This window comes from Solanum dulcamara, chromosome 3 (genome assembly GCF_947179165.1).
Source record: "Solanum dulcamara chromosome 3, daSolDulc1.2, whole genome shotgun sequence".
Taxonomy (NCBI): Eukaryota; Viridiplantae; Streptophyta; class Magnoliopsida; order Solanales; family Solanaceae; genus Solanum; species Solanum dulcamara.
The window spans coordinates 2,011,199-2,038,409 of NC_077239.1; the positions used below are offsets into that span (position 1 = coordinate 2,011,199).

At 38.4% G+C, this 27,211-nt stretch overlaps 1 protein-coding gene across 1 annotated transcript in view; it reads left to right on the forward strand.

Moving 5' to 3' along the window:
- The window catches only part of LOC129882114 (uncharacterized), a 91,648-nt gene that overhangs the window by 47,100 nt on the left and 17,337 nt on the right, over nucleotides 1-27,211 (forward strand). The window contains exons 23-50 of the mRNA XM_055956268.1: nucleotides 5,928-6,026; nucleotides 6,129-6,269; nucleotides 6,421-6,489; nucleotides 8,899-9,309; nucleotides 9,418-9,741; nucleotides 9,912-10,043; nucleotides 10,927-11,040; nucleotides 11,169-11,353; nucleotides 13,642-13,750; nucleotides 13,829-13,972; nucleotides 14,273-14,548; nucleotides 14,758-15,375; nucleotides 15,576-15,788; nucleotides 17,494-17,597; nucleotides 18,029-18,324; nucleotides 18,412-18,496; nucleotides 19,564-20,259; nucleotides 20,359-20,677; nucleotides 20,843-21,001; nucleotides 21,086-21,249; nucleotides 21,353-21,530; nucleotides 21,610-21,879; nucleotides 21,970-22,176; nucleotides 22,533-22,587; nucleotides 24,058-24,188; nucleotides 24,400-24,882; nucleotides 24,956-25,774; nucleotides 25,937-26,013. Of these exons, the coding sequence (XP_055812243.1) occupies nucleotides 5,928-6,026; nucleotides 6,129-6,269; nucleotides 6,421-6,489; nucleotides 8,899-9,309; nucleotides 9,418-9,741; nucleotides 9,912-10,043; nucleotides 10,927-11,040; nucleotides 11,169-11,353; nucleotides 13,642-13,750; nucleotides 13,829-13,972; nucleotides 14,273-14,548; nucleotides 14,758-15,375; nucleotides 15,576-15,788; nucleotides 17,494-17,597; nucleotides 18,029-18,324; nucleotides 18,412-18,496; nucleotides 19,564-20,259; nucleotides 20,359-20,677; nucleotides 20,843-21,001; nucleotides 21,086-21,249; nucleotides 21,353-21,530; nucleotides 21,610-21,879; nucleotides 21,970-22,176; nucleotides 22,533-22,587; nucleotides 24,058-24,188; nucleotides 24,400-24,882; nucleotides 24,956-25,774; nucleotides 25,937-26,013 (6,878 nt within the window). The remainder of the gene's footprint in view (nucleotides 1-5,927; nucleotides 6,027-6,128; nucleotides 6,270-6,420; nucleotides 6,490-8,898; nucleotides 9,310-9,417; nucleotides 9,742-9,911; nucleotides 10,044-10,926; nucleotides 11,041-11,168; nucleotides 11,354-13,641; nucleotides 13,751-13,828; nucleotides 13,973-14,272; nucleotides 14,549-14,757; nucleotides 15,376-15,575; nucleotides 15,789-17,493; nucleotides 17,598-18,028; nucleotides 18,325-18,411; nucleotides 18,497-19,563; nucleotides 20,260-20,358; nucleotides 20,678-20,842; nucleotides 21,002-21,085; nucleotides 21,250-21,352; nucleotides 21,531-21,609; nucleotides 21,880-21,969; nucleotides 22,177-22,532; nucleotides 22,588-24,057; nucleotides 24,189-24,399; nucleotides 24,883-24,955; nucleotides 25,775-25,936; nucleotides 26,014-27,211) is intronic.

The following is a 27,211-nucleotide window of genomic DNA, read 5'->3' on the forward strand; positions in this document are numbered from 1 at the left end:
GGCATAAAATATATGGATCGTCTTGAAATTAGTAGACTAGTTGACATTAAACAAAAGTCACCGAAAAATTGCCCGGAACATGCTCATGTGTCGGAGTATTAGATTTGATGTCGGAAAGTGGTCAGAATCTGAGAAATAAAATTATATGCGTAGGGTCGGAATGATGGCATGATCCTACTGAGAAAGAGAATTGTATGGTAAGATCAGAATGATGGCACGATTCGACTAAAAAATAGAAACTATATGGGTAGGGTCGAATTAGTGGCACGACAAAAAGAGAAATTATATGGGTAGGATCAGAATCATGGCACGACCCTACACAAATAAGAAATTAGTCACCAAAAAGATGGCACTGTGCTACACAAATTGGATATGAAAAAATAGTCACTCAAAAGATGGCACAATGCTACATAAATTGGTTATGAGAAAGTAGTCACGGAAAAGATGACACGGTACTACACAAATAAGATATGAGAAAGTTTTCATCGAAAAGATGTACGGTGCTACACAAATTAGATATAAAAAAGTTCTCTCTGGAAAGATGGCACGGTGCTGTGCAACTCAGATATTAGAAAGTAGTCCAGTAAAATGCACGACGCTACATAAATTAAATATGAGAAATAGTCACCGGAAAGATGCCCCCAGTACTACACAAATTAGATATGACGAAAAGTCATCGGAAAGATACACGGTGACCCGACTTTTGCTAACATAATTATTGGCCACAGGCGGCATATATGGGTAATAGCTGCCCGCCGGCATCGGAAGCTCTTTGATTCTCTGCCAAGATCGTAGAGGCTCTAATACCATGTGAGAAATATTGGAGAAGAATATTATTGAATTGTGTCTTTGCATTATTACATTGAGACCTTATTTATAGACACCACATTAGACTCTTTTTTCAACTAGGACACTACATTATAATCCTTTTCCAAGTAGGATTCTATATATTATTCCTATTCATATTCCTATTCATATTCCTATTCCTATTTCTATTCTAAGCAGGATTGTATATGCTATTCTTGTTTCTATTCCTATTCTAACATGCATGAATAAGAAAAATGGGATAAGAAATGAAGGGAGCACGAGTTGATACATGGTTATAGAAAAATAATTCACGGCACCACAATCTAGGCTCCTCAATTTCTAAGAAATGATGAATAAGTAAAATGGTAAACAAAGCAATAAGATGAAGAGAAAGATCCTTATCACCTTTGGGCCTATATCATTATAAATGCTAGAAGAAGATAGTTAGATTGGGTGCAATGAGCACATGGACACTGCAACAATGACAGTCACTCATCTCCAAGAAGAAATTCAATATTTAAATAGTGGAATTGGAATTACCCATCAAAAAAGAAATGGGGAACAAGGATTTGATCATCCTTTGACAAAGGAAAGACAATTTCACACAATTTTATCTTATCATAAATTTGATTGACTAGATAGAGTTGCTTGGAATTCTCAAAGGATACAAATCTTTGTTACAAATTTCATCTCCACTTGTAACCATCTAATGGTCTTTTGCTATAAAGGGGCTTCTGTACATGGTTTAATTTTTGAAAATTAATGGGCTTAGATCTTTTACATAGGCTCAAATGTATAGGAGTGGGCTTGTATTTAGGAGGTGTAGGATAATGCTTTGTTTCTTCTTGTAACTTATTGCTTTAACATCTTTCAAATAAACACTAGAGTTAGAGCCTAACAAGCTAAAACACAGGCTTCTTAGTTGGATTATACTTATAAAAATATCTACTTTGAATACACCTTTGTTAGGAAACGAGTTGAATATTTGATGGTTTTGGTTTGTTAGGAAAAGGATTCTGTTGAGTTCCACATTGGTGGGATGAGGAAAAAATTGGTCTCTTCAAATGGTTTGGGCAATCCTTACCTCATGAGCTAGATTTTGAGGTTGATTAGGCTCAAGGTCCATTTCTTTAACATGGTATCAGGGTCAGGCCCATCCTAATTTATTGTTCATCTAATGTTTGGTCCCAATCTTATTTTGTCCACGCTCCAGATGTCCTGTTTTGGGCATGCGGGGGTGTTGAGTTGTCATGAACCAACCCCGTAGGCCGTGATGGGTGCCCGAACTGGACACTCGCGTATACCCTTGCCAGCTATAAGCAAACCAGTCCCCTGTTTGAGTCACAGTATACAACATGCAAGAAAACATATAAGCCGACAAGGCCATCACGACGGGGGATACCTCCCCAAAACATAAACTATATCCGCACGACTGTACATACATACCTATGTAACCCATATACAACCCACACACATATCTACAAACCTCTAAGAGTATAATGATAACATAAGGCGGGACAGGCCCCGCCGTACCCCTGAATAGACAAAACGAGTGTACAAATCAAGAGACCAGTACCACAACTAGGCTCCGATACAATGGAGCTTCCCCCGAACTTGCTCGTAGGACTCCTAAGCTGGTGGGTCTCCAAAACGTACGTCTGTACCTACGGGCATGAACGCAGCCCCCGAAGAAAGAGGGGTCAGTACGACATATGTACTGAGTATATAAAGCATAACTGAAGTAGAGAGAGAGTCAGGGAAATAAATGTGATACTTAAGAAGGCACTGCACCTATACTTGTAAATCATAAGCAAATATGCATGCTCACATATATAATATAGCTGGCCCTTTCAGGGGCTCGGTGAATCATAATTGTAGGCCATCATAGGCCCGACGCCATTTCCACCTTATCACATCACATCATCACATATATATACATACGTACCCGACCCTATAGTGAGGGGCTCGGTGAGTGGATCATGTCATTGCATTACCATGTCTTTATTAACGTACCCGACCTTTTAATGAGAGACTTGGTGGATAATGCAGTGAACTACGCACGATTTCGTACCCGGCCCGGGACTCGGTGATAGAAGGGTTACGGTATACACGAGTAGAGTAGTGAGTAACCATATGCAATTTAAATCATCATTGGAGACTTATTGAAATAATCAAAATGAACTATCATTCAAAAATTAGGACAATCGCCATAACAAGTACCTTTGGAGTGTCATTATGGTTTGCATCAGAGTAGCACTTTTGAAATCATCTACTCGTATCAAGGCGTAATAAAATATCTTTTGGAAGTCAAGAAAATGGCCATCTTAGTGGCTTTGAGAATGGGGACTTCCTTGGGATCACATATACTTCATCTATTCGTTTCATAAAGTTCATGCCAAAAAAAGAAGAGTAACTTTACCTACTTACTACCTCTCAAGGTATAGAAAAACTTGAGAAGCCATAGTTCAATTATTGGAAGAGTCCTAGCTTGAAGGAGTGAATAAGAGTCATGCTTTATACCACAACATAAATTATACCAACTTAGGATGGTTGGACACTTTCACATGAATCTAGGCAAAAGGACATAAGTTCTAGGAAATTAAAAACGTTAGCCATCCTAGTGTACTTAAGAATAAAGCTTCTTGTAGACTTTGTGCATTCTTCGTCCGTTGGCTTTCTATGGGCCATGCCAAAAGAAGGAAGAGAATAAGCTTTACATACCCTCTACTTTCCCTCATAGAGTCATTATATACATATACCGTACCCGGTCCGTCATGAACTCGGTATCATAACTTTCTCATTTATTTACCATACCATCATATAACGTACCCGGCCCATGGTGGGACTCGGTGAGTAATCATAGCATTATAACATCGTACTTATGTCAAAGACATATCAAGAGGGAAGAAGGGTAGCTTTACATACTTGTGTCAAAAACATGCCAAGAGAAAGCTTCACATACCTTTTTAGGGATTAATTGAAATCCGTCTTGTCTTGATACCTCCTTAACCTATTTGACATGAAAGTAATACTAAAGTTAATAGCCTTTCACTTTTCAATATCCCACTCTACAACCAAGTACTAATAGGAGTCATTTCCTATCCATTACCCTCGACTAGTTTGTTACTAGTTCCGAAGCTACCGAAAATCGGGCAGCATTTCCCCTGTAACTTCAACATCCCCGAGATTTCGACTCGGCCAAAATATCAACAACCATACCAACAACAACAACCAGCAGCATATTTACAAGTAAATCACTTCAACATTGCACAATACAAGCTCCACACATCTAGCTCCAAACTACGATATCAAAATAGAGTTTTTAATCTTTATTTCACAAAATCTTTAACCATACCAAACGGAGGGTCGTGTGGCTGCAACCAGCAGCACCCACACCCTTTTTAGAACCCTTTCCAGCCCTGCAACACACAACCACACCAGCTACAACCGCAGCCCACAATCACAACGTACTACGCGACTTTGATTTAACTATAACGACTTCAATTTAGTTTGTTTTTAACATCAAGCATCGTTATGCAATTTTTCCACTTCCAACCTCATTTAAGACATGTATTACACCTCATGACAACATCATAAACTCTAGTTCAAAAGAGAAAACCTTACCTTGCCTGAAACTCGTCAAATTCGCCAAAACTTGCCTTGGAAGTTCCTTTAGCGCAACTAAAACTTTGTGGCTGCTTGCTAACGTTTTGGTGCTGCTCCAAACCATAAATTTACATTACTAACATCTTCATAACATCGTGGTATACCCTAGATAATTAATTCACAGAACGAAATCGGAGACTTACCTTTCTTTCTCCTTCGCCGAACCTACTCTCTCTCTAGTTCTAGATTTTTCTTCTCTTCTTTCTTTCTCTTAGGAAGATAAATGACTTTCTTGTAGATAAGAATGAGTCATAACATATATATAGGCTACTTTAGGGGGGTGACACGTGTCAAACCCTAAGTGGTGACACATGTCAAGCCCTAAGTGGTGACACGTGTTAAGCCCTCATTGGGCCAACACATCCCTTCCTCTTACCATAGGCTGCTGGCAGGTGGGGGTCCACCCCATTGCTCCAGCTGCTGCCACGTGACACTCTCGCTTGCTGCCACGTGTCATTCTCTGTTCCTCCTCGTGGGTTCGTAATCTCGTCTTACTTTACGAACCTATGTAATCCTTGCTACGTAAGCTTGGTATGTACTCAAATAGCTTAAGTATGTAAGATTTCCAAGTTGGTAGCTTACATAAGTAAGTCGAGTCCTACGACTCATTATTTGGTCTCCAACTTCTTCCGGATTCTTACAACGCTATTTCCAATCTTCCCTATCATGAGGTGTCACATTCTCCCTTCCTTAGAGTTGTTTGATAGCGTTATGGACTATCCGGCTCCCATGGTAACTTCTAAGAAGCTTGAGAAGCTTTAAGAAACTTAAGAATCCTTCCAAAAACTTAAGAAGCTTAAGAACCTTCCAAGGTACAAAAGTATGGGGTGTAACATGAGTTTCACATATGTGGGATGACGAAAAAATTGGTCTCTTTAAATGATCTTGGGTGATCGCTTTTCGTTTTATTTTGGCCATTATGCTATATATATTGTCTTTCTCTCTTACTTGGGACTGTGACTTTTGAGCCGAGGGTCTTTCGAAAATAGTCTCTCTATCTCCATGAGGTAGTGGTAAGGTTTGCGTACATCTTACCCTCCCCGGACCCCACTTAGGGATTTCACTGGGTATGTTGTTTTTGTTGTTGTTATTAAATGATCTTGGGTGATCCTCACCTCATGAACTAGCTTTTTGGGGGTTGGGTTAGGCCAAGGTCCATTTCTGTAACAGGTTCATTCCGATGAAATCTTTCCATGATTGCAACCAAACCTTTGTGCTTTAGCTATATGCTCACATAGTAGATGTGGCTAAATTAATCCTTAAACACTAATTGTTCCTGCATGTACAGGATGAATAATGCTCTTTCTCATTTATTTTAATTCGTTGTAAATATTGTGATACCACCACCAATGTGTTTCTTTTGTTCTTTCTGTTATGTATTTTACTTTCTTCATTAGGTTCTGAGTCTATGTGCAACTCTTCTTCCTTTTTTGTGTTCTACTTTTCTTCATTAGGTTCTGGAGTCCTCTAACACCATGATATTAGAGTTCCGTGATGAGGAGATGAAAGCTACTTGGCTGAGAGAACTTACAAAAGCCACTTATCGAGCTTCTGTATGATTATGCAAATAACGTCAATTGCTTTTTTCGTTCTTCTCTGTCTTACATCCTATAACCACCTAACTCAATACTTTCTTTACATGTCTTTGGTTTTAGGCTCCTCCTCCAATGGACATACTTGGAGAACTAGGTGATGACGTGATGGATATTGCGGAATCTCGAGCTGTAAATGCTAGGACAGCAGAGCTTGTTGTTAATGGAACACTGATTGAGATGAAGTTATCATTATATGTAAAGGTTGGTTGTCAGGATATCGTCCCTGCTAATCTTTCTTTTGTCCATATTTTGTATAAAAATATTTTGCTCTTGTCCTCCATCATGATGATTCAAGTAGTTGTATCTACAAAGACTTATTCTTCTTCTATTTCATTTCCGATCAAATTTGCAGGCTGTAGATGATCTGGCAGAGAGACTTGATGAGACACTACTTCTTGATGTTCTTGCTGCTGGTGGAAAGGTTTTCCTGACTTCCTATACATTAGTACAAGTTCTGGTTCTTGTTATATTTATTGTGTTCTAAATAGTAATTTCGTTTTTTTAGGTTTTGCGCAGGTAAATTATTTGCCAGTGTTTTCTTGTGGGGGTGGGGGTGCGGAGAGATTTCAAACGGTTTTTTATTGATGCATGAGATGAGCATGATTGATGAAATGAACCAAGCGTTGCTGCTTCTGTGTGCAAGTCTTGGAAAAATAATCCATTCGCGGAGTAAAACTAAGTTCGCTCCATTTTACTTTAATTCATGAAGAACTTTGCCTTTCTCTAAGTCAGCGTCTTTAAAAACTTATTTTCTCTTCTTTGATCAAATCCTCAATCCCTGGTCAATCAAGAGGCCTATGACGTTTGAAGTTCCTTTCTCTTAAGTTAGATTCTGCCATAGTAATGTACATTCATTATAGATTAAATAGTGATGATTTAACAGCTTCATGGATTGATTAACCATCTCATCTGTAATGACTTAAACATAATATTGTGGTGTGTGCTGTAGTAAAAGACAACGAGTAGTGAAATCTGAATAGGACCTTTATATAAAAAAAAGTAAATTACTTTTATCAGGTAGTCATTCAAGATAGAGCAACTTGTTATGTATACTTCTCTCTAGAAGCTATGAAGATGGACTCCCTGTCGTACAGAGGAGTCCTAGGGTAGCCAGCTTTGACCTTAGAGGGACAGTGCGAGAATTGACGAAGGCTTTGAGCTCACTTTCAGGCTTTCAGGGAGGCATATCGAGGCAAGAAAGGATTTTCTGAAGACTTAGTTGGGAGATATGAGAACAAGGTTGGTAACAGGGAGATGATTATTGAATGGGCTACTGACACGTGGGATGTGACCTCTGGCCGAAAGTTTCAGGGATGGGGGATAAAACGTTTGTCTTTCGTTTCGCTAGCGAGGTGCAGCCTTGCGAATGTTGGTAAAGGACTCAAATATGGTTGGGGGGAACTATCTTCTGCTTGATAGATGGTGTTAGAAATCTGGTTGCTTCAACCAGAGAAGGGATGTTGTCGTGGTTGTGAATGTGATTGGTCTATTGGCTCATCTGTGGTGTTTCAAGCTTTTCAAAATGATCCGAGATGCTTGTAGAGATTTCTTTGATGTCTCTTGCAATTTGGTACTCATTGCATTCCTTCGACAACTATTTTTCTCTTCTCTTGTACGATTTCGGTGTTCATAGGATAATTCGACGGTAATTGAGACATCCGAGTGATGTTGGTTGAAGCATGCAAGACTTTTGGAGCTATAGTAGGTTTGAACATGAAGTTCTTGACATGATCCTGAGGATGTAGCAGAGGAGACAAGTTCAATCAAAAAATAACAAGCTATGAGAAGGGGAGATGAAAAATTAAAACGTAGGGTGCGAAACTGAGGCTAAAAAGTTGATATGCGTGGTGAATTATGATGGGGGAGAAAAGAAGACTAGGAGAGGGAAATGCCATTCCTCTCACGGATAAAAGTCAAAATTCCCAGTTGGAACATAGGGGTTTGTGAAATAAAGGCATGGGAAAATATTATTAAGATTCATAACTCTATTGTATTAGGAACATGAGCAGTGTTGAGATTGATGTGTGGGCATACTAGAAGCGATAAGATTAGGAATGACGTCATCCGGGAGAAGGTGGGAGTGTCCTCTGTGGTGGACAAGATAAGGAGAAGCGAGACCGAGATGGTTTGGGTATACGAAGAGGAGGTGCACAAATGCTCCAGTGTAGGAGGTGCAAGAGGTTGGTTGTAGGAGGTACGCGTAGGGGGTTGAGCTAGGCAAAAAAAGTATTGGGGAGAGGTCATTAGACAGAACATAGCGCAACTTCATATTACCGAGGACATGACTCTATATAGGAAGGAGTGGAGGTCGCGTATTAAGGTAGAAGTTAATAAGGGTATAGTGTTGTCTTGCCTTTGTTATCTATCGTCATATGTTGTGTACTGTGTTTGGATTATCACACTATTTTGCGGCTGCTATTGTTTCTTTCTAATAGGTGCTACACTGCTTTTGTATTTACTGTTATGGTTTCATCATACGCCCTACCCTCTCTAGACCCCACTTAGTGGGATTTCACTGGGTATGTTGTTGTTATTGTTGTTGTAACTGTATTGTATACACTGCAATAGCTGTCTGATAGACCACTACCCTGCATGTTATGTATTCAGTAGAGACTCCAGCATAGTGGACTTTACTCATGTTCATGTTGGACGATAACCCTTTTCTCTGTACAGATTGTTGTTATCAACAACCCCGTTGGCAATTTAGCTTCACATGTGGTCTTGTGAAACTCCCACAATTTAGCTTTGACCAGTTAAACTGAAAATCATTTGCTACTGTGCATCTTTGTGTTAGAAATTGAACATAAAGTGAAGTTTTATTCTTTACCAGGTGCGTGTGTTGCATTCTGAAGGCGACTTGGCAGTTAAGATGAAACTACACTCTTTGAAAATTAAGGATGAACTTCAAGGTTCTTTATGTCCGGGTCTCCAATATCTGGCTTGCTCTGTTTTAATGGATCATGGTGCTGCCAGCTGCTCTGATCCCTTGGAACCTCATGCGAAAGAGCCACCTTTAATGGCAATTGACGAGGATGATATTTTCAAGGATGCCTTGCCAGATTTCTTGTCCTTTACAGATTCCATTGAAGCTACCACCCCTGAGAAGGAGCTATCAAGGGGAAGAAGTCTTGCTAGTGATATTTTCTATGAGGCATTGGGGTCTGATGACTCTGATTTTGTCTCTCTAACATTTACAACACGGCATCCTGATTCCCCTGACTATGATGGCATAGATACGCAGGTAGCATACTTGTCTTAAACATTGCTTTCTTGAAGAGGAGCAAAAGCTGGAGAGATTCCTTATACTGAACTTCACTTAACTGTTGCTTTACCCTTCAAATTTTTTCAGATGAGTATTAGTATGTCCAAGCTGGAATTCTTTTGCAACAGACCTACTCTTGTTGCTTTGATCGATTTTGGCTTTGATCTGAGTTCAGGAAATAACATGGTAACTAGTAAAGATCTCCCGAAAGATCCCGATGAATCTTCAGTGATCAAAGAGAAAACAGAAGAACTGGGCCAAACACATGTCAAAGGGTTGCTTGGTCATGGAAAAAACCGTGTTGTGTTTGTCCTCAACATGAATGTCGACAGTGTTACAGTGTTCCTCAATAAGGAGGATGGTTCTCAGCTTGCTATGTTTGTGCAAGAAAGTTTTCTTCTGGATATTAAGGTGCGCCCCTTGCATGATATTAAATTCATATTGCTTTTTATCTCTATTGAATTTTGATTGGTCATTCAGAGACATTTCTGTTGGATTCCTTCTATCTCCTGGTCTGATCCCAGCTTTAGAATTTGTGCCTTTTTGTTGTGTCTTGATATTTTACTTTTATATCTAACAAGGTTCATCCAAGTTCTACCTCCATAGAAGGAACCCTTGGGAACTTCAGGCTATGTGATCTAACGCTTGGCTCAGACCAGCGATGGGGTTGGCTATGCGATATTCGCAATCAAGGGGCTGAATCGCTCATTCAGGTATTCAGTTATTCTCTGAACAGAAATTTTAGACTACCAGTTTTTTTATCAACGAAAGTCAGTTGTCCAATTTTTCACGTAATTTCTCAGAATCACCTACTGATATATGGTGCACCCATGTAGTTCCTTGTTGTATAGAAGATTGGGTATCGTTTGTAGAGAATCATATCTTTTATAGATTTTCTTTTATTTTGGGTATACCTCTTGTATGTGGCCTGTTGAAGAAGTCCCATCGGTCAATTATGGATGGGTGCTCTGTTTATATGGCTTGGGCAATCCTCACCTCTTGGTCTAGCTTTTGGTGTTGAGTTAGGTCCAAGATCCATTTCTTTACATGGTATCAAAGCAGGACCCATCCCAATTCCCGTTCACGATGTTGGGCATCCATATTAAAATTGCTCACACTCTAGATGTCTAAGCCTGGGTGTGAGGATGGGCGTTGAAGAAGTCCCACATCGGTCAAATATGGGATGGGTGGTCCTTTTATATGGCTTGGGAAATTCTCGCCTTTTGAGCTAGCTTTTGGGGTTGAGTTAGACCCATTATCGAATTCTTTACATGACTATTTTACCATTTCATTAATCAAAATATATTTACTTGATTAAATATACAACAACAACAACAACCCAATGAAATCCCACATCGTGGGGTCTGGGGAGGGTAAAGTGTACGCAGACCTGACTCCTACCAATGTAGGACGGCTGTTTCCGAAAGACCCGCGGCTCAATAGAAGCATAGGAAAAGGACTTGATTAAATATATATATATATATATATATATATATATATATTGCATTTGGGCTCCGTCCTGGCTACCTTTTTGTTATATCTTTTTAAAATATAAATTCATTACTGTCTACTGAGATGGTTTCTCCCCTGGTTCAGTTTGTATTTAAGTCTCATAGTACAGAAGATGATGATTATGAAGGATATGACTACAGCTTGCGTGGTCGGCTTTCAGCAGTTCGTATAGTTTTCCTTTATAGATTTGTTCAAGAGGTAAGCGTTTTATTTCTTTTAACATATTTAACTTGCTCTTTCCTTTTGCTTCTTGTGACCTAGCATTAAACTTGTATTCTGCTATTATGTACATGTAAACTATATGGGATGCTTTGTTAAACCTGCAGATTACTGCATATTTCATGGAGCTTGCCACTCCCCATACTGAGGAAGCCATTAAACTCGTTGATAAGGTCGGGGGGATTGAATGGTTGATTCAGAAATATGAGGTCGATGGCGCCTCTGCAATAAAGCTGGACCTTTCACTCGACACCCCCCTAATAATTGTCCCAAGGAATTCCAGAAGTGAAGAGTCAGTCATTATCCAGCTATCTTTAATTGTTCAAACTCTAGCTTGTCTATATTATGCGTTTTCCAATTTATAGTTTGTCTGTCCTAGAGAATAGGATGCGTAACATTGAATGTCATCTTCCAGCTATTTAGTTATTCAAACTCTGATTTGTCTGCATTTTGCATTTCTCAATTAAGAGTATTTTTTTCCCTTGAAACTGAGATGCCTCACATTAAAATAGGAAGTGACTTTATGCAATAGCTTTAGATAATTTCGACTCTTTGTCTCTGTTTTGCTGATGTTTCGGTGCACGGCTCGACAATTGCTTGAAATGGGTTTGTTCCTCCACCCTTTCCCACTTACATACCAGGGTTTTAGCCTGCGAGCTCATGATATCATCATGGCGCTCTTACTACTGAACCAAAGTCCTGAGGACCTTTGATAATTAGGACTTTTACAATGACTTCATTGCTTGATGCTATGCTGTTTTTTTGTGTACATTGATGTAGACGTGTTTTTTTGTTTTTGACCTTTTTCTTACAAGTATCTGTCAATATACCACCTTATCACTAATTCCTGAAGTACTTAAGCTAACTGAACCATGCTTGACCCAATGATTGTATGTGCTACAAAGATGATAATAGGGCATTGTGGATGATGATCTTGCAGTGTTTTGCCATTTTCTCTTGCACTATTTTTGTCTTTATCGGGCAAGAGCTCCTACTAGAAAAGTTACAGAAAGTCTTGGTGGTGTCCAGAATCTGGCACTACCAAAAACCCTCCAAAATTGAGGAAGTTATGACAGAAGGTTCTGACTTTCCGTTGGGAATACCTTGTTATGCTCAGGAAGTTATGCTATTGCATTCTTTATATATTTCCTTGATGGATATGCAACATAATATTGAATTGTTCCTTAAGCAATTTCAAGTTGGAATGTTGTGGCATTTGTGGCTCACTGGTAACAATATTAGAATGCCATTTAAAAGATCATCTTCACGGTTATTGTTGACAATCCCAACTCTTACTGTCTCTGAGTTTATGATTCTGACAGTTAAATTCCCAATCGAGGTCTATTTCTCTCTATTGAGTCCTTGGAACTAAGTTACTTCTATTTATAGCTTTCTCTCCATGTTAAAATTTCACAGGCTTACTTACACATAATTGTTCTTCTTAAGATGACTCCTGTTTGTTTTACCAGTTTTTCTGTATTTTTAATTATTCACTGCTTTTTGTTAGTCTTATGCTCTCTCTATCATTTTTTCGTAAAGTATTTTTTTTTTTATAATTAATGGGACGTCCCTAAAATGAATCTATTGATTCCTCTCCCAATTGGTTGGACTGAAGGTTGATGGTTTATTTCCTGGGCGATTTTCTTTACTAATTTAATTTCATAAATAGCTTTACATATACCTGTATACAAGCAGTATGCCAAAAAGTAGAGAATCCACAATATTGTATGATACTGGAACCTGAAAGTATTTCTCAAATGTACATGGTCATTCTATATTCCATCAAAAGCTCTCCGTTTATTTCCTTACACAGGTGCCACATGAGTACTAGTAGGGCAATATTTCAGGCTCTTTGACTTCTCTTCCTTTTTCTAAATTTTCAGTTGGAGAGTGCCTCTTTCACTGTGCTTGGCATTGCCCATTGCATCCTGAACCATCTCAAAATCTCATACCACAACTGAGTTGCCACAATGTAGTAAAAATGGTCCACATCTTCAGCTGAACATTTGCACATGAAGAACCAGTTGAGATATGCAATCCCCCTTTTTCTCAAATTTTAAACTTTCAATCTAACTCCCCGTGCTGCCAACCAAGTGAAAACATACCTTTCCTGGTGTCCTAGGAATCCAAACTTATAATCCTCGCTAGAAGCTTATGATAAAATGACTTCACTGAAATTAACCATCTCTTCCCACCCTGTACTTCCACGAATCCTGACTAACATTGCTCTCTCTATCATCCAATCGGCTAGCTAATTGTGTGTGCATATATTTTAACTAAAGCAAGAATAAGGTTCATGTAAAATATTTGTATACATAATTTGATGTTCAGCTGACCATTGTCACTGTGTTCTACAAAGTGGTGCTTGATCTTTTCCTTGTCTTTTATCCTGACTTTTTTGTTGAACATATATTTTGCTCGTTGTTAGCCAAAGAATTTTAGCAAATTCTTTGTATGCTTGAATGAAGTACAAAGGTTTTCTTTTCTCTTGGATTTAGCACTTGTGGCTTTTGTTTACTCGTTCTCTTGATTTTTCTCCAGGTTAATTTGCAATGACAAATATGTTTCCTTTGTGTGCAGCTTCATGCAACTTGATCTTGGCCATCTGCGTGTCCAAAATGAATTTCGTTGGTTTGGGTTTCCCGAAAAAGATCCTTCAGCTGTCCATCTTGATATTCTTGACGCAGAGGTAATTGATTTCTGCTTTTAATGGTCAACAATTCTGGAATAAAAAATAGTGCTTTCTAAAATCTTCTGTAACATTCAGATTCTGGGGATTAACATGGCTGTGGGAATTAATGGACGTATAGGCAAACCAATGATACGTGAAGGCAGGGATATTCATGTTTATGTTCGGCGCAGTTTGCGAGATGTTTTCAGGAAGGTCCCAACATTTGTTCTGGAAGTAAAGGTTGTGTTCTGTCAGCAACCTTTCTATTAGTGGTTTCGTAGTACCTTCTGTGTAATATTAATTTCTTAAGATTGTATACTGTTATTATTTTTTGTAAAAGACATTTATTTGTGACTCATATTGCTTGTTATTTTATATACAAGTCAGTTTACCATTATTTGGCTGTTGCTGGGCAGAGGTTTATTGATTCAGCAAATGCTATTTTCTCATTTTCATAAGATCCCAAAAGTAGAGTTTTGAATATGATTTTTGATTCCTTATGTTACAAGTCTTAATGTTAATTTTGAACCTTTCAAACAGGTTGGATTATTACATGGAATGATGACAGATAAAGAATATAATGTCATTCTTGATTGTTTCTACATGAATTTCTCAGAGAATCCGACACTTCCACCTAGTTTCCGCAACAGCACTTCTGCTTCAAAAGATACAATAAAAATGCTAGCTGATAAAGTGAATGTAAACAGCCAAATACTCCTATCACGAACGGTTACTATAATGGCTGTGGAAGTGGGATATGCCTTGTTGGAGTTGTGGAATGACGCTCATGAGGGGTCATGCTTGGCTCATGTCGCGGTGAGTCATTTTGTATGTGACACTAAATTATGATGTGTACGGTCTCAACTTGAAGAGTCTAATTTCAGCTTAGTCTAACAATTAGTTACTGTCTTCTCTCCCATTCTCTTCTGTTTTTCTTTCAGTAGCAAGTTGTTGTTTGGTCATTGTATCATTGCAATTTGTATCCTTGTCACATTTTACCTTACTGTAGTCATTGTCTTTTGCAGCTTGAAGATCTTTGGGTGTCTTACCGAATGACATCATTATCGGAGGCTGACCTTTACATTACTATCCCAAAATTTTCTATTTTAGATATTCGCCCAGATACAAAGGCTGAAATGAGGCTGATGCTTGGGTCATGCATTGAAGCTCATCGACAGAACTCTCCTGAAACTGGTGTTGACTTTCCAACTTCAACAATGGTTGTGATGGACTGCAGATGGAGATTGGCATCCCAATCATTTGTTCTACGGATACAGCAGCCTCGTATTCTTGTTGTACCAGACTTCTTACTATCTGTTTGTGAATTTTTTGTGCCATCTTTGGGAGCAATGACTGGTAGAGAGGAGATGATGGATCCGAAGAATGATCCGATTAGTCAAAGTAACAGCATAATCCTCTCCACGCCTCTTTATGAGCAGAAAGAGGATTTAGTATTATTATCTCCCTATAGACAGCTAGTTGCGGATGCTGTAGGGATTGATGAGTACACCTATGATGGTTGTGGAAAAACAATACGCTTGACTGATAAGTTAGAAGTGAAGGGGTTCCACTCACCGGGAATTCAACATATTATCATTATTGGTCGTGGCAAGAGACTGAGATTTGTGAATGTGAAAATTGAGGTACCAACTACTCTGCCTCAGTACTGGCTTGGATAATGTCAATTTGGAGAGCACCCATTATGCTGCACTTAAATATTATTTTTTTGTGTTGACTTGTTGCATTTGTGAATACTGAAGGTGCATGACCATCTTCCTAGTCATGGAAAAGCTTGTAGTCCTGTGAAAATGACCTCGTGCCTTTTAATATGTTTATTATGTAGAATGGCTTGCTTTTAAGGAGATATACTTACCTAAGCAACGAAAGCAGCTACTCGGTCTGCCAAGAAGATGGTGTTGATGTAAGGATTTCTGACAGTAATTCTGACAATGATGAAAGTATGAAGTCCATGGAAGAATTGTTATATAATTCAGATGCTTCCGACTTTGATCCGAATGGATCTAGTAAAATACAAAGTTACAGTTTTGAGGCCCAGGTAAATCAATTATTTTAAAATTCTCTCTGCGATCTAATATATATATATTTTTTCTTCATATGTAAATTGTGGAAATGACATGCCTTTGTTTATATATTTCCAGACTAGTTGTACTTTGGGATATAATTCTCATGATTAGCTTCATTTGCACATACTGAACACAATTGGGTGCCTAGCAACAAAAGGGTCAAAAAATAAATAAACAAAGCAAACACTGTCTAACTTTAAGACGTACCACCTGAAAACTGAGTTTGTTCTTCCTTTCTTGTTAGTATCTTAATTGAATTTATTATGCGAGCTCCTACTCTCTCAAGTGTTATTTCATGGTTATAATCGACCTCATTTCTGGAAAATATATCCCATTAATCTTAAAATTACTGTTTTCCTGTTTCTGTGCGGCTAGGGGTAGATGTGTATGAATGATTGGAAGTGTGATGGAGTTTGCTTACATGAGAATGCTTGAGTACCTTTTTACAAGATGTGAAGCAGTGTGCCTTACTAGTGATATTGATTTATGAAAATGATAAAATGCATCGTCAATAGATTTCATAGGTTTAACCATCTTTTAGCTAATTTTATTAGAGGGCTTTCAGTCTTTAGTATTAATGTTAACTATTTCTTTACCCATCAAGTATACAAGGTTGATTTACACAGCTAGAGCTCTAGCTGCTGTAAAGAAAAGAATGAGGGTCCTAAACTCGAACATTCTTTTGTGGGTTATTTTGGTCATATGGAGTGAGAGAAGCTAAAGGTTTCACTCTAGAATCTGATGAGTCACCACGGAAAGCGAATTCGAGAAAGCGCAGGGGCTCGGCTCCCGAACCGTACCCTATAATCTTGTATGTCTATACAGAACCGTGAAAGGAGAGAAAAGAAAAGACTTCTTAATGACTTTCTTGAATAACAATGTACAGGAAGTGTTCCTTAGTCTTAAATTAGTACAATATAGTAAGTATTTATTCTCTAATTCTAGCAAGTTAAGTATTCTACTATAAATGCATAATATTCTGCAGTATCCGAGAAAATATTATGTAATGTTCTCCAATATTCAGCTATTTAAATTCAACGTATCTAAACACACAATATTATTTATTCTCGTCGCCAGTGAAATGGCTGAGTGATTGAAGCATAGGAATAACATCAATGTGAGCCCATCTGCTCCATCTTACAAGTTCAATCCGAACCTGTGCGTGTGGTCCATAGTAGGCTTCCTAGTAGTGTATCAGTTGAGGTGCGTGCAGAATAATGGTATAATGGCTCCATGGTGAATTCATGAGGAGAATTTTTGTTCCCTGGGAACACCGACAGGAAATTCAATGGTCAAAATAGCATCAAGAAGAAGACTTTCTGGATCAGTGACTGGGCAATGTTCAGAAGAGGGACTAAATATCTAACATGCCCCCTCCAACTCAAGATAGCAACATAAAAAGTTTTTCCATCTTTTTGTCCTCACCTTCGGTCATAATCAGTACATTGTTAGGGATGGATATTTGGATCTTTGTAATCTGATTTCAATTAATTCCCTACAAACACTATTCATGTTCGATAGTTTATCAGTAGGACTTATTTTTCTTTTTCAACTTGTTATCTTGGTATTCATTGATTTCATTTGCAGAGTAATACACTCTTCAATATCATTCTGGTTCTTACTTTTTTTTTCCTAGATTGAGGCATAATTGATTGATTGTTATATTGCCTCTCTTAGGTTGTCTCTCCGGAGTTCACATTTTTTGATAGCAGTAAATTATCTTTGGATGACTTTGCTCATGGTGAAAAACTCCTCCGGGCGAAAATGGACCTTAACTTCATGTAAGATCCTTGTCACTAAAAGCTATCTTTTATTTTCCAGTTTTTCTTTTTTAATAAGTATGAGCATGTTATCACTGGAGGCTGATAAGATTTGGCCATACTGAGGTGTAGTTTTATGTTTGCCCTAATGTAGTACGTATAATGAGGAAGTAAATCATCAGTGTACAGATCCTGTTATTTACTTGCATTTATATCCAGACAACAGCTGATTTTGATGCTAAGAATGGGGTGTTCTTTCGTCTCTCTCCATTCTTGCACACTGTCAGGCACTTTTAATGTCATACCATTTGTTTCACTGTGGCTATAACTCTATCATTACGGTCTGAATGATGAGAAGCTCATTAAAAGTAGCGAACAGGCGAAGAGCACGTTGAGCAGCATAGTTATGTACCTCCTTCATTTTCCAGATACTTATTGATTTGATGCAACAGGTATGCAGCAAAAGAAAATGATACATGGATCCGGGGACTTGTAAAGGATTTAACGGTTGAGGCTGGTTCTGGTCTTGTTATTCTTGATCCAGTTGATATATCTGGCGGATATACTTCTGTTAAGGATAAAACAAATATTTCTTTATTGTCAACGGATATATGTGCCCACCTTTCTCTTGGTGTTGTCTCTCTTCTGCTCAATTTGCAGAATCAGGCAACCGCAGCTTTACATTTTGGGAGTGCTGATCCCCTGTTGCCTTGTACTCAATTTGATAGAATTTGGGTTTGTCCCAGAGGTGTTTCTTTTTCCATTTCTTACAAGTTTGTTTTCGTTAATCTAGTTGTAATAGATCTTGATGTTTGATTCTATTGCACTTCTGCAGAACACGGGCGTCTTAACAACCTCACATTCTGGAGACCCAGAGCCCCGTCAAACTATGTTATTTTGGGAGATTGTGTCACATCAAGGTTAGAAAAGCCATAAAATGTGCATGCGCTTGATTTATCTATAGCTTTCTGTCTTTGTTTGCGAATTCAAATGCAATATTTTCAGTGTTGATACCTGATTCTTGGTTAATATATTTTTGGAGGATGTCAGATTGATGCTCTCATTTCATCTGGCTGAGTTGAAATAGGATTGATAATGGTACAATTTCAGTGATAATGATTTCCCCCTGCTCCAAAGTGATCTGATATAAAATATTGATTCCAGTACCAACTTGGTGCTGATGAATACATTTGTTACTTTTCTCAAAAAAAATTGCTCTGATATAGTTCTATGAGAGTTTTTGCTGAAATAAGAAACTTATGTAGTAGTTTTTTCTATTCTTTTAAATATCATGCTGGTGATACTCCATAATAGCATCCAAGACGCCTGGATATCTATGGGCAAGTAAAGCACCCTTTTATATTGTTCCTTCAGAAGATTGATCAGATAACTATGGGCAAGTAAAACACCCTTTTATATTGTTCCTTCAGAAGATTGATCAGTTAAATGATCCTCTAAAGCACTGTTAGGATTTCATTTTTTCTGCACCAACAGAATAATTACCATGCATAAAATCATAAACAATTAAAGTAAAAAATGGAACTTTACTTTGCTGGTTGAGTACTGATATGCACAAAAAAAATTGTTGACAAGGACCCTTTTTGGAGAGTAAAGCATTGCATTTTCTTCTCTGGGGTGCGTAATTTTGCTTCAGGTTTTCCGTAGCTTGTAGACTAAGATTAAACCATGAACCTTCAGCAAGATGTATGGTTGTAAACTGTGAACTTTTTTAATTAGATGTTTCCTCCATCCATATGCCCTGAAATATCTTCTCAGTCATTACAAGTTCAATTTCATTTCAACTGTCATGTGTACTTAAACATCTTTATGAAACATAGTAGATTTTTTTGTTGACATAGTTTTTCTTTGGTATTCTTGTGTCATTCAACTGCTTCTACTGTTGCCTTTCGAAGAGCATGTTAATGGACTTGCTATTTGCTGGAAAGTTTTGATGTATTGCCTAATGCATATAATTTCTCATTCTCAGACCCAATCCTCCTTCACAAGCAGTTGTCGCTGTGAGCAATATGTATGGGCGTGTCAGGAAGCCACTTGACTTCAGGCTGATAGGCCTATTTTCTGTCATTCAAGGATCTGAGACGGCACAAGATGTTGGTGATTGTTCTCTTTGGCTGCCTATTGCGCCACCTGGATATGTCGCAATGGGTTGTGTTGCTCATACAGGAACACAACCACCTCCTAATCACATAGTTCATTGCATACGTTCTGATCTGGTAACATCAACGAAGCTTTTGGAATGTATCTTCAGTGTTGCTGCTAATACTGCATTCACATCAGGTTACAGTATTTGGCGTTTGGATAATGCTCTTGGGTCATTCTACGCCCATCCAACTAGTAGTCATCCTCAGAAAAGCTGTTGTTTTGATCTAAATAATCTTCTTCTTTGGAGCTCAAGCTGGTACACTTCTTCATTAAAAGTACCTACTGTTGATTTAACTAGTGAGAGCGAGCACCTGCATCACCAGCCAAGTAAACAGAGTGCAACTTCATCAGGATGGGACATTATCAGATCGATTTCTAAAGCAACCTCTTGTTATATTTCAACCCCAAACTTTGAGCGGATCTGGTGGGACAGGGGTAGTGATCTCCGCCCTGCAGTCTCTATATGGAGACCTATAAGACGTCCTGGTTATGCAGTACTGGGTGACTGTATTACTGAAGGGTAAACACTTAATTTGCTTTCCTTTCAGTTGATATTTAGTTGCCCGCTTTACACCAGCACAATTTTTTTTTTGACATGTGGGATCATTCGTTGTTTCAGCTTAGAACCACCTCCCCTGGGTATAATGTTCAAGGCTGACAACCCTGAACTTTCTGCAAAGGCTGTGCAATTTACAAAAGTTGCTCATATTGCGGGCAAAGGACTGGAGGAAGCTTTCTTCTGGTACCCAGTTGCTCCTCCTGGTTACGCTGCTTTGGGATGTGTAGTGACACGTAGCAATGAAGCACCCAATTTGGATAACTTTTGCTGCCCAAGGATGGATCTTGTTAGTCAAGCTAATGTTCTTGAGATGCCCATTTCAAGATCTTCAGGCTCCAGGGCTTCTCAGTGCTGGAGCATTTGGAAAGTTGACAATCAGGTCAGAGATACTGTCTTCTGGATGACCACTTTTGTTACAGCATCTTAATCATCCTCAATTTTTAGTATCTGTTGCATTGTTGCTATATATTCTCCTGGAATGTCTACTTTCTTGACCTGCTGCTTACTTTCCTTGATCACACAATCATCTTGTACTGCATTGCAGGCTTGTACTTTCCTTGCTCGCTCTGATCTGAAAAAACCTTCTAGTAGATTGGCATTTACTCTTGGTGATTCAGTGAAGCCAAAGACAAGAGACAACATAACAGCTGACATGAAAATCAGATGCTTTTCTGTGACTCTATTGGACAGCTTATGTGGAATGGTCTGCAGCCCTCAACAAACTCTCTTGACCCATATGATTTTTTCTCCTTTTTTGTCTGATTATCAGTGCATTTATGTATTACAGGTGACACCTCTTTTTGATGCAACAATCACCAATATTAAGCTTGCAACACATGGGCGATTAGAGGCAATGAATGCTGTTCTCATTTCTTCAATGGCTGCATCCACCTTCAACACACAATTAGAAGCGTGGGAGCCACTTGTTGAACCTTTTGATGGAATATTTAAGTAATATCTTTCACCATCCACCCTTAGTCATTTTGTTACTATGTTGACTCATTTTTCTTCTGTTTTTGCTGCTTTACCACAACTTTTATTCTTCATTTTACAGGTTTGAGACTTATGAGACCAATTTACATCCGCCTTCCAGAGTTGGTACAAGGGTAAGAGTTGCTGCAACCAGTATTTTAAACGTAAATCTGAGTGCGGCAAATCTTGATGTATTGGGGCAAGCTGTTGAGTCATGGAGAAAGCAGAGAGAACTCGAGAAGAAAGCAATTAAGATTAAGGTGACAATGTGTGATGATCAAGATATTCTTCAGTCATTGTTGATATGTTTCAATTTCTGATTATTTCTTGCTTCTGCAGGAAGCTCTTCGTGGGGATGCACATCAAGATAATACTAGTTTTGTGGCACTTGATGACGATGATTTTCGGATGGTGGTGGTTGAAAATAAACTTGGATGTGATATGTACCTGAAAAAAGTTGAGCAAATCTCAGATGCATTTGAGTTACTGCCTCCTGATAATTCTGTTTCTGTATGGATTCCACCTACAAGGTATTCTGATAGATTAAATGTTGCCAATGAATCAAGGGAACCTCGACATTATGCTGCTGTTCAGATAGTTGAAGCCAAGGTTGTCGACCTACTGATTTCTATGAGTGCGGTTTGCTGTCAATGAACTTTAGTTACTTATGAGTTCTCATTTTGTTTCTCTCTCCAACAGGGTCTGCCTGTCAATGATGACGGCAATAGCCATAACTTTTTCTGCGCTTTGCGCTTGGTTGTGGAGAATCAGGATTCAAATCAACAAAAGCTTTTTCCTCAGAGTGCAAGGACCAAATGTGTGAAGCCACTAATTACTAGAAAAAATAATGTGGATGAAGCCACTGCTAAATGGAGTGAACTCTTCATATTTGAAGTTCCTCTGAAGGTAATCGGCTGATCGGAATAAAGAGAGATGTGTACTTCTACGAAATTTCGTTTTTTGTTTTTGCCAGTTTCAAAAAAAAAAGATGGAGGATATGTATAACTGTTTTAGTAGAGCCCTTCCCATATCTTTGGAGGTCTTTCAAGGCTATTCTTGAACACCATAAGGCAGTCTTAAACAGAATGCTCAAAAACCTGTTCTATCCCATAATAACCTGAAGACATGCTCCTACATGAAAATTCTTAATTTTGTTCCGGTCCTAATCCTCCACCTGTACTGGGAGCATTACGATTACGTTCCTTTTGGCACTTCCGATTAGCATTTGTCATTCTTGTAATCAACCTTGCATTTTCTTATAGGGGCTGGCAAAGCTGGAAGTGGAGGTGACAAACCTTTCTGCAAAGGCTGGAAAAGGTAAATTGGTGCTTTCAAGCATATAATTCTTCCATATAAACTCCTATTCTGCTTGATTTGTCAAGGTAATTGGAAAGTTATATTTTGAAACTCCCTTGGCATTTTGATATTTTGCTTTTACGCCTCGTTTGTTTGCCCTTAATGAAGGTCTTGATCTTAATCATTCATATCTTAGTCATTAAATGCGTTTGTTTTTTAGGTCTGAATCTTAATCGTTCAGTCCATTTGTTCTTATAATTTACTACCACTTAATGAGTATGAATCATTAAGATGCATATTCAAAGGTTTCTACAAAAATGGCATGCAGGTCATCGCTAGTCCATCTATTTTCACCGCCGCCCACCATTATCAACTACCACAACCCACCACCTGAAACCATTATCATCAGCCACCGCCACCACCACCACCACTAAATCATGTAAGTCAGTTGTCACCATCATTAGCAACCATTTACAATTTATCACCTCCGACCACCATTTCAAAATCACTAACGACATTCACTACAACCAACCACCACTATTTATAGTTAATCACCATCACCTTTGGCCATCACTCTCGTCCACCACAATTATTAGTTTCCACCACCATCTACCACAATCAACAACCATTGTTAATCACTATTGTCAGTCACAATCACAATTAGCTACTACCAAGAACTACCGTCACCCAACACAATCCTCAATCAGTTCCACAACCACTATCCCTAGCGATCATCACCTCCTACTGTCATTGATTATTTAAGAATATTTTATTGGTATAATGTTAGATCAATTTAATTTTTTATTTTTTTATTTTTTTAAAAATAATGAGTCTTGGAGTAACTAGTAAAGTTGCTGCCATGTGACCAGGAGGTCACGGGTTCAAGCCTTGGAAACAGCTTCTAGCAGAAATGCAAGGTAAGGCTGCGTACGATAGACCCTTTTGGTCGGGCCCTTCCCTGGACACTGCACATAGCGGGAGCTTAGTGCACCAGGCGGCCCCTTTAAAGACAATTTTTCTATATTCAGATGTTATTAAAATAAACATCACATGTGAATTAAGATTCAGACAATCTTAATGCACATCTTAATATTCAAATGTGCATTCAGATTCAGACTAATCAAAACTGGAGGGGAGAAACTCAATTTTGCTTAGTTTTTCTATAGCTTAACTGAAAATGAAGTATCTTCTTTCTGAAGGACTATTCATCAGATAAATGCAGTAGTTTGCGGAACTTAAAATTTCTTTGTTGCAGATAGTCATATGATTTGGAGTTCTTCTTTTCTTTTCTTAGCTAATTTTATCACTACAGTGCACCTTAGCCTCCTTCATTCTACTCCATCTCCTTAACAATATTTTTTTCTTGGTCTCAGAAAAGCTAAATAGTAGGTTGACTTCTTCAAAATCAGATCAGCAAGGCTGAATTTTGTTTTTTAATTAAATTATAATTGCTTGATTCTAAAATTTGTAGTTTGAATCTGGTCAACACAGGTGAGGTTGTTGGTGCATCGTCATTTTCCGTTGGACATGGTCCAAGTATTTTAAAGAAGGTTGCTTCACTCAGAATGCTGCATCAAGTGTCTGACGTTGAAAACTTTGGATGTTATCCTCTAAGAAAAAGGGTTAGTTGCACTGCTGGCTCTTTCGTCTTGGTTCGTTTTTTTATTCTGTAGTTTTTCCCCCATAATTCCCCACACTATTAAACATATCACAGTACTTCATATGTGTAGATTTTTTTTTCCATCTCGTTTTATTAAGGAATGCATCTCGACTTGGAAATTTTATTGTGGTCAATATTACCTCCTTGTGTACTCATATTAATATCATTTCTAGGGCCAACTTAACAGTAATGACACAAATTCTTGCGGCTGCCTTTTTGTCTCAACAACTTACTTTGAGAAGGAAATAGCATTAAACTATGAAAATGACGAGGGAGAAAAGACTGGTGCTAGTGATATAGGGTTTTGGGTAGGACTTTCACCTAAAGGTCCATGGGAGAGCATCCGCTCCTTCCTACCCTTGTCAGTGGTCACCAAAACACTGGGCGATGATTATGTGGCTTTGGAGGTTGTCACCAAAAATGGAAAAAAACATGTTATTTTCCGGGCTCTCGCTACAGTTAGCAATGACTCAGATATCACATTGGATATTTCATCATGTCATGAGTCCATGATTCATACTCAAGATCTGTCTTCAGAAGGTCGAAATTATAGTATATATGTTGAAGAGATTTTTGAGAATCAACGGAATCATCCAGCTTCTGGTGTAAAAGACCCAGGGCAGTGGAGCACTAGGGATTTCGCCTATTCCTCAAATGTGAGTATTTCCTGACTTCTGCTTTTAGTTAATGTTGATTAGCTTTTGTTGACCTTTCTCTTCTATCATGAAGGACTTTTTTGAACCTACCCTACCTCCTGGATGGAAATGGATATCGTCTTGGACTGTTGACAAATCTCAGTTTGTTGACGTTGATGGATGGGCCTATGGACCTGACTTTCAAATCTTGAGGTGGCCACCAAATTCTCCCAAGTGTAGCACAAAGTCAGCTCACAATACTGTACGTCGAAGACGTTGGACTCGTACAAGGCAGCAAGTTAAGGAGAGGGGTGCAAATAACACAGACAATATTGTTACTTGTCCTGGTTCTTCGGCTATCTTACCTTGGGCATGCATCTCCAAGGGCTCTAACCACTGTTTACAAGTCCGTCCTTGCCTTGGTTATTCTCAGACTCCTTATTCATGGGGTCGTCCTATAGCTGTGGGCTCTGCCTTCGCCTTGGGTAAGGACCAAACGCCTATTGAGAGCAGTACATTTTCTCGACAAAATACTGTAAGGCATGGAAACAAGATACCTATTTCTGCACTGAAGCTAAACCAGCTTGAGAAAATGGATCTACTTTTGTGTTGTCCTGGTGGCAATGGTAAGCAGCTTTGGCTCTGTGTTGGTACAGATGCATCAGTTCTGCATACAGAGCTAAATGCCCCGGTTTATGATTGGAAGCTATCAATTAGTTCTCCCTTGAAGTTGGAGAATCGGCTTCCTTGCGGAGCTGACTTTACAATCTGGGAAAAATTGAAAGATGGAAACACTGTAGAGCGACATCGGGGTTTTATGGCATCACGGGAGACTGTGCACATATATTCTGCTGATGTGCGGAATCCTATATATCTGATGTTATTTGTTCAAGGTGGTTGGGTAATGGAAAAGGTAGATGTTCTTGAAGTAAATATGTGCATATTTATGCTTCTGGATATAATAATACTCGTGTCCTCACACGGACACACACATGCACATAGCATTTGTACATTTTAAACAAAGGGCTTTTGTTTGTAGACCTGCTCTGATCTACTTTTTCCTCCATGTAAACAGGACTCTGTGCTGATCTTGGATCTTACGAATAATAATCATGCTTCCTCATTTTCTATGGTTCACCAACAAAGGAAAAGGTTTGTATTGTTTTACATGTTGCTAGAAGTATATGCACCAAGAAATGGCTCTAACATTCTCACTGCACTCTCTTTTTGGTATCAAAATTGGTCACCAGAAAAATTGGCCATTAATAGAACTTTGGAAAATATATGAAAGAAACAAATGAAATAAATACGTCAAACTATCAATTGTACCTCAAACTGGAATTAGTTGGCTTTGGCTATATTAATCCTTCGTATCATCATCTCTAAAAATAAATATGCATTATACCAATTATAATAATAGTTCATTCACTATAGGGATGCGGCTAGAACTCTATGATAACAAAATAAGTGGTAAGATAGTTTATCATCAGGTACTGGGTGGAATAGTCAAGGTGCACAAGCTGGTATGAACAACATCATTGTTTTAAAGAAAAGAATTTAGCATGATGTTTTGTCAAATTATTCCTGTTAGAATAGGAATAGGTATATACAAGCCTACTTAGAATATAAATAGTAGTAGGAATACAAATAGTAAATAGTATCCTACTTGGTAAAGGATTGCATTGTAGAGTCTATAAATAGGGGCTCTGTGTAATAATGTAGATACACAATTCAATAATATTTTTCTCCTATATTTCTCACATGTTATCAGAGCCTCTACGATATTGGTAGAGAATCAAAGAGCCTCCGCTGTCGGCGGGTGGCTATTACCCATATATGCCGCCCGTCTGGCCAATGATTATGTTAGCAAAAGTCAGGGTCACCATGTATCTTTCTGATGACTATTTTCTCATATCTAATTTGCGTAGCACTGTGCATCTTTCCGGTGACTACTTTTTCATATTTAATCTGCGTAGTACCGTGTAATTTTTCGGACTACTTTCATATTTGTGTAGGGTCGTGCCATCATTCCGATCCTACCCATATAATTTCTATTTTCCAGAAGGGTTGTGCAATCATTCCGACCCTACCCATATCATTCTCTTTCTCAATAAGGTCATGCCATCATTCCTACCCATATAATTTTATTTCTCAGATTTTGACCACTTTCAGCCATCAAATCTAATAATCCAGCGCATGAGCATGTTCCGGCCAGTTTTACGTTGACTTTCTTGTTTAGAATCTACTCATCTCTTGATTTTGAGACGTTCCATATATTTTATACCAGATTTCATGCACTTTCCAACGACCATTGCATTGTTTCCGACAAATCTAAGCTTTTTTGCAGTGT